Here is a 10,101-nt window from a genome sequence, read left to right on the forward strand (position 1 = left end):
GGGGGGGGGGGGGCACGTCACTATGGCAACGTCGCCGTGGCATCACAGGTTTTGCCTGCAGATGTTACGTTGCTGTAGCACATTGCTATGGCGACATAGCATCACATGTAGATGCGCCCAGTAAATCTCAGTTTGTACAAACTTCTCTAGATTTCCAGTTGAAATTAGGGCATAGGATCTTTTGTAAAAGAAATGTAAAACAAACTATCAGTGCTTTTCATTTTTTCCAGATGCAGAGTCTGAGTACAGTGGGCATTTTCACATTGTAGAGTAAATCCATATTTTGTTCTTTATTAGGAGTCAAATTCTCAAGCGAGAGGTACAAAAATACTTTTTTTTCACAGTAATTGATCATGGTGAATGATGTTTCTGGTTTCGTTTTTTCAGACCTCGGCAGTAACTCAGAGGATAAGTCCCTGCTCTACACTGACAAGCAGCACAGCCTCACCACCAGCCAACAGTCCCTGCTCCACCCTCCCTCCAGTCAGTACAAACGTCACATCCAAGGATTGCAACTATGGGGCTGTTACCAGTCCTACATCCACTCTTGAAAGCAGAGATAGTGGTATTATAGGTAAGTAGTGTCCTCTCTCTCTCTGTAATATAGCTTTTTTTTTGTAATACTAACCTAGGCAATCATTCTTTGTGTTTGGTGAACAGGTAGTGTTTAAGATTACATGTTGGGGATGTCTGACTTGACTACTATTTAACAGGACATGCTAGCGTCATTCAGATTTTTACCATCTAATATGGCTGAGTGAAGGTATTCTCCATTTCTCATTCTCCAGGGTTTGATAAAATTGTGCAAAACCAATTAATGTTGGCATGAGTATCAGGATGAAAGAGATTAAGAGGGTGTTTTTAAGTCCTAGAAAGAATTAAAATGAAGATATAAAGAAGGCAAAACTTTGTTTTTCCTTCATTGTATGCTTTTTCCTTCTTTCCTCGCTATTATCTCTGTCTTCCTCTTCCCTTCCTCTTCCTGTTTTCTCAGATTCACTTTCTTTTGCTCCTTTTCATCCTTCTTCCCCAGATCCTACTTTTTCTGCATGACATTTTCCCTCCATGTCTGTAAGGTTATATTTTTGGTCCCCGGTCACCATTCCTGGATGCTGAAGAGCACATGATACTGGCGCTTATGTACCAAAGCACTGCAGGATTTGCAGTAACAATGCTTGATATTGAGAGATTAGTCGCAATTGTTTTTGTCAGTCTCTGCACTAAGTTAAAAATAGTAACCCTTCGTAATCTAACAGTGTTGGCTTTGTAGTTTTAGAGGAGTTATGGTAATTAGCTTATGCAGGGTAGTCCCTACACTTTTCCTGTGAGGTCGTCACATCAGTCACCTTCAATCTTCTTTTCATTTTAAAATGAAACAGAAAGCATTTTCAGTGTTCTCAACCCCAGTGGTTGACCACTGGAAGGACAGTACTCCCAAGAGGACGAGACCTATTACAGTTTGTATGTGTCCTATGAATGACTGCAGTCTGTACGTGTGACTTGTCTGAACCTTTCGGTGAATGAGCTCCCCCTCTTCCTCCCATGCTTACTAGTTTTCTGCAGTACAACCATCAGCAAACCTAGCCTCAGTGAAGGAGCCTGTGTTGCTGTAGCAAGCATTGACATATTTTGTCCAAGCCATTTACAGACTCCAGTACTATATTTACTCAAATCCAAGATGAGGTTTTTACCCTCTGTCTACAGGGGGGAAAACAAGCTTCATCTTAGATTTGAGTACCAGATCTCCATCTCTGCTCTGGCCCCAGTCTCAGCCCAGGGCCAGAGCCAGAGCTGGTGCTCGTGCTGTTTGGAGACAGAGTCAGCAGCTATCCGGTGAGCGCAGGTCAGGGGCAGGGCTAGGATTCGGGATGGGTGGGTCAGGGATGGCACAGCAGCGCAGTTAGGGATCAGATCGAGGGATAGGGCAGCAACGTGCTGCTGCCCTATCCCCTGACCCATGCCGCTGATCAGTCAGCAGTGCAGGTCAAGGGAAGCGGCAGCAGCTTAAGTGTGGGATGGGGCAGTAGCACATTGGTGGATGTCACAGCAGCACACACTGCTTCCCTATCCCTTGACCTGTGCTGCTGCCCCATTCCCCCTTCCCCGACTCGCACTGTTGTTGTATCCCCTGACGCACTTGGGTCAGGGGGTGTGGTAGTAGTAGCACACCTGAGGAATGGGGCAACAGTGCATTAGGGGATGGGGTATGCATCATGAATAGGGACTCATGCCGCACTAAACACTGGGGAAGGGGGGTCATCATAAATTCAACCTTGTCTTGAATTCATTTAAACATGGTAGCTCTTTTATGTAGAATGGAAAGAAACACATTTGGATGTGGTATTTTAGCTGAATACCAATAAAAGACACAATTGAGGAAAAATGAATTGCTGTGTAAATCAAGTAAGATGTTTCTAGCTCAGTAGTCCTTCTCATGTTTCAAATATTGAATATTTTGCTGGCTGAAGGAATGATGTACCTTTGTAGCTGTCAACATGATAAAAAGAAAATGGACAAATCAGACTCATAATTTTATAGTTTTCCTAGTCATTGTTTTGTTGGTTGGCTGATCAGGAAATCTAGACTTAATTTCAGCATTTCCACTTCCAGAAAGTGGCAAGTGTTTATATCCCTTTTGCTTTTGTAATGCTATTTTATAAATTACTCCAAATTAGCTATTCAGTGGTCTAATGACCTCTGGGTGAGTTCTGAAGCATAACGCTGTTCTCTGTTTGTGGTCCTTGGTCAAAACCTCAGTCTGTTCAATCTGCAAGATCCATTAAGTGAAGTTATCCTGGGAATCATGAATGACAACGTAGTATCTGGGTTAGACCAGATTATAGTTCGTGTCTAGGCCTGTGAGTTATTTTCCATCTAGGAAATATGGGAAAGCTCTGAAAAACTGTGGAGAAGTTTTCCCTATTTTTTTCCTTTCTTCCACCAAAAAAAGGGTTCAGCAGGAATTTTTTCAACCAGGCCCAAAAAGATCTCTGCTCTTTTCTCTAGTGCGTATGGATATTTTGGCCACTGTGGAAGCTGATTTATTGTAGGAGTTGACATGCAGTTTTGTCATTAAATTAGAGACTTCTAGAGGTGTGATATAAGTCTGTGGTATTTCCTAATCACTCTGAGAGTTGCTTATTTGCATGACCAAGCAAGCTCTGGAATGATCTTTAATGCAGTATACAGTGGACAGAATCTTCTCCAAATATGACACATTTCACACCTTTTGTAAGATTAGTGTGGTTATCGCTGAGAGAACACACGTTAAGGACCTCTCTTCCCAAAGGGGCAAGGATCAGGTTTCTCCTTTCAGATGATTTCCCAGTGTAGAAGCCTTGCTAAATGCATTACAGTTGCCTTCTACTACATGTATACATACCTATAAACAGATAACTAATATAGTAACTGTAATTGGCATGAGATAATATTTCTATTTATCAACTCAGGCGAAAAGGGGAGGTACTGTTACTGAGGAAAAGTGAACCTTCTAAGGAAATGTGTAGCTCTTCCCCTATCATGAATAAAGATTGGGAAGAATACAGGAAATGCTTAGAGGATTTCTCTCAACAGGTTAGATTGACAGGTGCACAATCTTGAAGTAGGAGTCAGAAGTCTTGGGATGTAAACCCTTTTGAAAGTGGTCACCCTAACCAAGAATGTATGAAAGGAATAACAGCATTTCCTGTATTCTTCTCAGAGAGAAGAGGTCCTCATGTTAAGGACCTCTCTTCCCAAAGGGGCAAGGATCAGGTTTTTCCTTTCCTGTATTCTTCTCAATCTTTATTCATGATAGGGGAAGAGCTACACATTTCCTTAGAAGGTTCACTTTTCCTCAGTAACAATACCTCCCCTTTTTGCCTGAGCTAATAAATAGAAATATTATCTCATGCCAATTACAGTTACTATATTATTTATCTGTTTACAGGTATGTATACATGTAGTTTATTTCAAAGCCATCCCATTATCATATACTTTGGGTCACCAGACTTCTTGCTTCTAGGAGTCTCATGCCAATATCTAGATATGGTTGGGAACTGCAAGACACATACTATGTACATTTTGCCTTCTGAAATTCCCATACATGAGAAGAAATAAATAGAGTTGCCCTTCCATTCCATGATAGTATTTATTAGGGACATGCAGTATAATAGCTACACATGCATTTTCAAATTGAGTTTGCACTCTCAGTTTGCATAAAGATCCACTGTAACACTGCTACATGTTATTAGATGCCTTGAGGGTCTGCATCCTAGACATACCTGCCTCTTTTTGGCACAGTCTTGCTTCTTTCATTCAGGCTGTAAATCTCCAGGAATCTGGGCAGGAGCATTTCTTGTAGCACATCACTCCCTAGAAGTAGGAAGCTGCACTGCACTTTCTCTCCCTTCAGAGCCCAACTGCTTAGCAGCTGGTTGTCAACAAAAAAACCCCTCCTCTGCTTCCTTTAGGGTAGACTCCACGCTGTATATGTCAGAGGTGTCAAGAATATGGCCCATGGACTGGATCTGGCCCATGGAGCTGTCTGATGCCTCCTGGTGCTTCCTGTGGGTCTCTGAGCCATGGATATGTGGCAGTGGTGGCAGCTCCTGAGCCATACAGTGCAGCCTGGCAATGGCTTCAGTGACAAGCGCTGCAGCGTGGGCTGTGCAACACAGCACAGTGGCAGCAGCTTTGCGGCCATGCAGCATCACTCATCCAGCCTGTGGGACCAAAACAGTTTGACACTCCTGATGTATGTCAACCCACATTTCCCTAGCAGCTCATGAGCTACAGTTTGCCTCCTTTCCATCTTTTATGTGCAAACCATATGAAATTCTTTGGTTTCAGTTTCTTAACAATTGAAACCAGGACACTAGTTTGCTGGCCCATCATTTGTGTTCTCTTACCTCTTAATAATGTCACAATCATAAGTCACCTCTGTATCGTATGCTTAAATAAAATACAATGGTTCCTGAACTGTTTCAGAGAGCTGACTAGTCGCATGGCATTTGTCTCTCCTTCTTGCTTCCAGCTGCCAAGTCACATTAAAGACATCTAACAGCAGAATACTTCTCTAATATTACTTTTCACTTAAACAGATGCTACGTTTTTCCTCTGGGATGTGGGATGTGATCACAAATTTGGGGATGAGCCAGAAATCTTTGCTACTAGGATGTGGTCCAAACTGAAATAATTATGAAAGGTCTGGTTTCAGGACAACAAAAAACAGCAACAAACTCATCTTATTGTGTCTGCCTGTTGTTTGTACATGGTATAAAAAAATTGGGCTTTTTTCCATAACGTATCTGAGCACATCTTAACATCATTTTACCCATTTACTTTGATGGTTTCTGTGGATCCATTGTCAAACTTATATATCTTCATTTACATACCTAAATTTCTGGTTTAGGCATATAAATAAGGAACTTGCCTTGGAACTTTGGTGGATAACATGGATATTTAAGCAACTATATATAGATGTAAGGCCCCAATCTTGGGAAGTCATATTTAGAAATTGGCCTGTATGGCTGCATCCATACAAGCAGGGGCATGTGCTTACAGCAGCACAAATGGTAGCGGCACAAATTAGTGCCACTACTTTTTGCCTCTGCACATACCCCTGCACATGCAGTTTGTTGTGGGACACACTGTCCCGCTGTAGGCAAACTGCCTGTGCTCAGCTCCTCCTGGCTCCCAGTGTGCTGCTCTGGCTGGACTACGTGTGCTACAGGGGTGGGGGGTGTCTGGCTGGGGCACAAGGCAAGTTCCTTATTTATATGCTTAAAGCAGACATTTAGGTGCATAAATGAAGATATAGACGTTTGACAATGGATCCTCAGTGCAAGGCTAGCTGGCAGGCAGCCCTCATGCTGAGGCACCCAGCATCCCAGCCAGCTATGGAGAGGCACGTGGAGATGGGGTGCAGCACTTGGAGCCCGGTCGGAGCAGCACACTAGGAGCCAGGAGGAGCTCTGCATTTGTCCTGGTACATGCTATTTTGGTGTGCTTTACGCTGTTTTTTTTTTTCTGTGGGTTCTTTCTGCTACTGGGAAGTCCTGGTATCAAATTTTGCCCCCATGTTGCAAATTAGCAACACCACACCTAGTTTAACGTGCAACCTGCAGTTTGTGGCACAACAAAGAGGTTTGTATCATCACAAACTGCATGTGCCTGCATGTGTGAATTCAGCCTATGTGTCAGTTGCATTGGTGCTCTGCAAGTCCAGTTTCTTCTGAATTATTTGATTAGTGTGAATTTCCTGGATGTTTTCTAGATCTTGTTCCCATGGTTTTACATCCCGATTATAAATAAAATGAATTGGCCACCATCTCCTGCTTACTGAGCCCCAGAATAAATTCATTGTTTGTGCTAGTGTTGGTTACTTTGAAGCCCTGTACTGTCCAGTGGGAACAAGGTTGGCATATTTAGCCATTCAGTGTATCAAATACTTTAAAAATACAGAGTCCTTCAGGCTCCAGCACTCTACACTTTTTCAAGGACAGGAATATGTACTTCCTAAAAAAGAAACTCCCAGTTTCTCTTTTAGATGAATTCTACTGATGATGTATAAACAGCAACATTATGCACACTTCTAAAGAGTTTTGCCCTGCATTTCCCATGAAGAAAAACATCTGTTGATTTCAATCTGCTTCCTTCAATTAATTGCATTTGTTTACTTGTATGAAAGATGTAAGTTCATAACCCAACATTTTATTCTATCATTTACTGCTATATCCCAAATTATATTTTTACTGCAATTGCTGTGGTGGCATTAACAACTCTTATTTGGCTGCAGCATTGGTTATCCCTATGTTCATTAAGAACAGGGTGATTTTTTTTCTACTTTTTTTTTCAATTTAAGGAAGGTTGCTGGTGTTTTTATATTATTTAGCTGGAGCTGTTTTCTTTCTTTACGTGAATGCACGTTTCTCTGAAACATACAAACTAGTTGGTTTAGCGATCTTATCGATCATACAAGTGAGGCAGCTGGTTTGTATAGTTCTAAGCTTACTTTTCTTATCACAGTTCTGTTAGAAAAGTACAATCTAGGTTATAAGCATTTTTCTACATAATTTCTCCCTCCCCCCCACATTTTGTAGGCTCAGTCTCACTAACTTATGCATTATATAAATGATCTTCAGAATTTCAGTTTAAAATATTTTGGTTATGTGATAGAGGGATGATAATTGTGCCTTGAGAAGAAAAAATAAGCCCTGCAGATAAAGGAAAAGCACCAGCTAAATATTTATTCTTATGTCACTTATGATAAGGCTTAAAAGTTTATTTCACTTACATTTCTTCTCATAGCTGGCAAAATTCCTAATAAGTGCAAAACTTAAGGTGTAAAAGGAAAGGAAGTTTGGGGGGGTGAACGGTAAGGTGACACCAGAGATAGAAACAGGTCATTGCTTTTTCCTGTGAGCCACTGAATTCTTTTCTTGCAAGGAGAGTAACTGGTGAAAATGTTGACCTGATTTTAACCCCAGACTAGCTTCCAGGTTTTTTCACTCTCACAACATAAAAGCAGCTAACTGTTAATGTTCAAGAACTGCTACTGAAAAAAAACTGGTAACAGAATCACGTGCTTCGGAGATGAAAACTCGTACATCAAGTTCCAGCAAGAAACAGACTTTTAAGTCTCAGTTGCTAACCGTTTAAATAAATTAGAAACTATGAGTGATCACCAGTTGTCTTATGCAAGACAATGAAATAAAATATAAAATACAGGGTTTGGCATGTTTGTTGCAGTCAAACTTCTATATCTTCATTTATGCACCTAAATGTATGCTTTAAGCATATAAATACTTTGTTTGCAAGTCTTTAGTTGCCTGAGGATTCAAAAGAATAACAGCTTTGCAATTTGAATCTTCCTGGGAGAAGCAGCATTTGTGGTCGTGCAGTTGAACCAATCATGGAATGGATGTGTATGTTTCTTCCTGAAAGTAAGCATTTGAGAGGGCGTTCAGGTTCTTCCCCTCTTAAATGCCATTTTCTTAAATGAGATTTTTGATGGTGGTTAGTGAGCATTAAAAAATTGAGGCTGAAATAGCTTAAACCATGAACTGTGCAGTCAGGCTGCAGGGCTGCATAGGATGGCTACATCTGATACCGCCTGGGCAGCCTGCTTCTCTTCAGTTTTCTAAGATTTTAATTGTTGTAGTATCTCAGCATGAGGCAACGGGTCTTCATTCCAAAAAGTCTGCTGGTAAAGCAGCTTTCATGTTCAGTGTTCCTCATCTCTTCCTCCGACTCTCTTGTTTATACCCAGCAGGTCCCTACAGATTTGTGTATTTCTGTGTGTAAAAATAGCTTTGTTAACAAGTTCATGTAGAGTGCATATTAAACAGAATAGGTGATTCTAACAGCAGAACAAGCTGGTTCGGTTTACAAGTCACTACCTGGAGAAGAGTAGAGCAGCTCAAAAGGCACTGTTGGATAAATCCAGGTTAAATATTCTTTGTGGTCTTAGAGGGAAAAACTTAATTCTAATACTCTTGTTTGGTGCTTGCTAATGAATCAGCTTTCTAAGAACTCCACAAACCTTGTTAATCAAATAAGCCTTTTCATTTGAGCCCCTCCCAGACAGGAGCAGCTAGTTGTAAAAGGTTTAATTTTGATGAGTGCTGAGCTTTTGTACACTACTGCATGTGAACCCTGAGAATTATTACAGTGGCAGTTAGACAGATGGAAAAAGAGAGTAAGTACCAGGCATCTAATCAGGTGCAAGGAAAAAAATCACTGGGGTCATGGCAATATCACTTGACCCTTTTTTTGTCTGCATTTCATTAACAAGCACAAATTGAATAAAAAGAAAGCTGCATTCAGCTCATGTGCATTGTGGCATGATTTGCTGGTACTCTTGAGGGTAGGTGGTCCAAACAGTGTATCTACCATAAAGCAAAAGTATTAATTAAAAGATGTATGTCACCATGCATATTCAGTCTGTGTTTGGAAAGCTATTTGAAATACACTTTTTTTGTTGCATTGAGTTTAAGGATCCCATTCTGCCTCTCACTGAGAGAGAGTATCCCCATCCTGTAAAGGAAGTCCTATTGAAATTAGCAAGACTGTTTACTATATTTACCTGAATCCAAGATGACCTTGGATTCAAGATGACCCCCTCCCCAATAATCACATGGAAAATTTATGAATTTGTTGCAATTGTCCAAGTATAGACTTTAATTATTGGGGCGGGGGCTCATCTTAAATTTGTCCTCTCCACACTGCTCCAGTGGGGGAAGTAGTGGCAGGGGGAAGGTGGTAGGGAAGGCATACAGGTGAAGGGGCAGGCAGTGCAGGGAAGTAGGTGGGGTATAACCCTTGCCCCTTGTCCCCCCCACCTTGCTTCCTGCTACCTGTCCACACCCCTCTGTGACTTCTGCCCCCTACCCCACCAGTGCTTGCCACTTCCCCACACCCTCCACAGCCTCAGGGCCTCCTGCCTTATCTCCTCCTCCCCCTGCAGCCTCTGCTCCCCACTCCACCAGTACCTTACTCTGGCTTTGGCAGATTCCATCCCCACCACAACCTGGGGCACAGCAAATGTGTTTTGTTCCACCTCAGCCAGGCTCCTTAGCAGTGTTGGCAGTAAGGTGACCACCATTTCAAAATGGAAAGGAGGGACACATGCCTGTATCTCTCCCCACCTGTTCCCCCAGCCAAGCTGAGTGGGGAGTGCATGTAGACTGCAGGCTCAGGGCTCCCCACCCTGCTGCCTTTCCTTCTGGAGCGCCACATCCGCTGTATGCCCCCTGCCCCCCGGCAGCAGCGGGGGACACAACTCAACGTCAACGTTGCTCTCGTTGCTGCCAGGCAGGCAGGGGGCATGTGGCCAGTGGGGGGCTTCCAAGGGAAAGCCAGCAGGGTGGGAAGCCTTGAGCCCACAGCCTGCATCCCCTCCTGCACACATTTTTTGGGGGGGGGCAAATACCCCCGCCAGGGGGTGTGCACAGCAGTGGAGAGATACCCCCCTGCACTCCCTGGATGAGCTGCCTGTGGTGCTGACCAGTTCCATGCCCCAGGCTCTGGCCCCATGTGCTGCCCTAGTTGGGCAACATTTCCAGCCCCTGCCCCACTCCTTCCCTCACTGTAGAGGCTTCAGTCTGCCCCTCAATGCTT

The 10,101-nt window shown here is 42.8% G+C and overlaps 1 protein-coding gene across 7 annotated transcripts in view; it reads left to right on the top strand.

Moving 5' to 3' along the window:
* TANC2 (tetratricopeptide repeat, ankyrin repeat and coiled-coil containing 2) overlaps positions 1–10,101 on the top strand; it is an 848,255-nt gene that overhangs the window by 499,588 nt on the left and 338,566 nt on the right. For all 7 annotated transcript variants that reach the window (XM_019523590.1, XM_019523591.1, XM_019523592.1 and 4 more), the window contains one exon: positions 388–574. In XM_019523590.1, the coding sequence (XP_019379135.1) occupies positions 388–574 (187 nt within the window). The remainder of the gene's footprint in view (positions 1–387; positions 575–10,101) is intronic.

Source organism: Gavialis gangeticus, unplaced genomic scaffold (genome assembly GCF_001723915.1).
Source record: "Gavialis gangeticus isolate Ggan-Ray unplaced genomic scaffold, GavGan_comp1, whole genome shotgun sequence".
NCBI lineage: Eukaryota > Metazoa > Chordata > Crocodylia > Gavialidae > Gavialis > Gavialis gangeticus.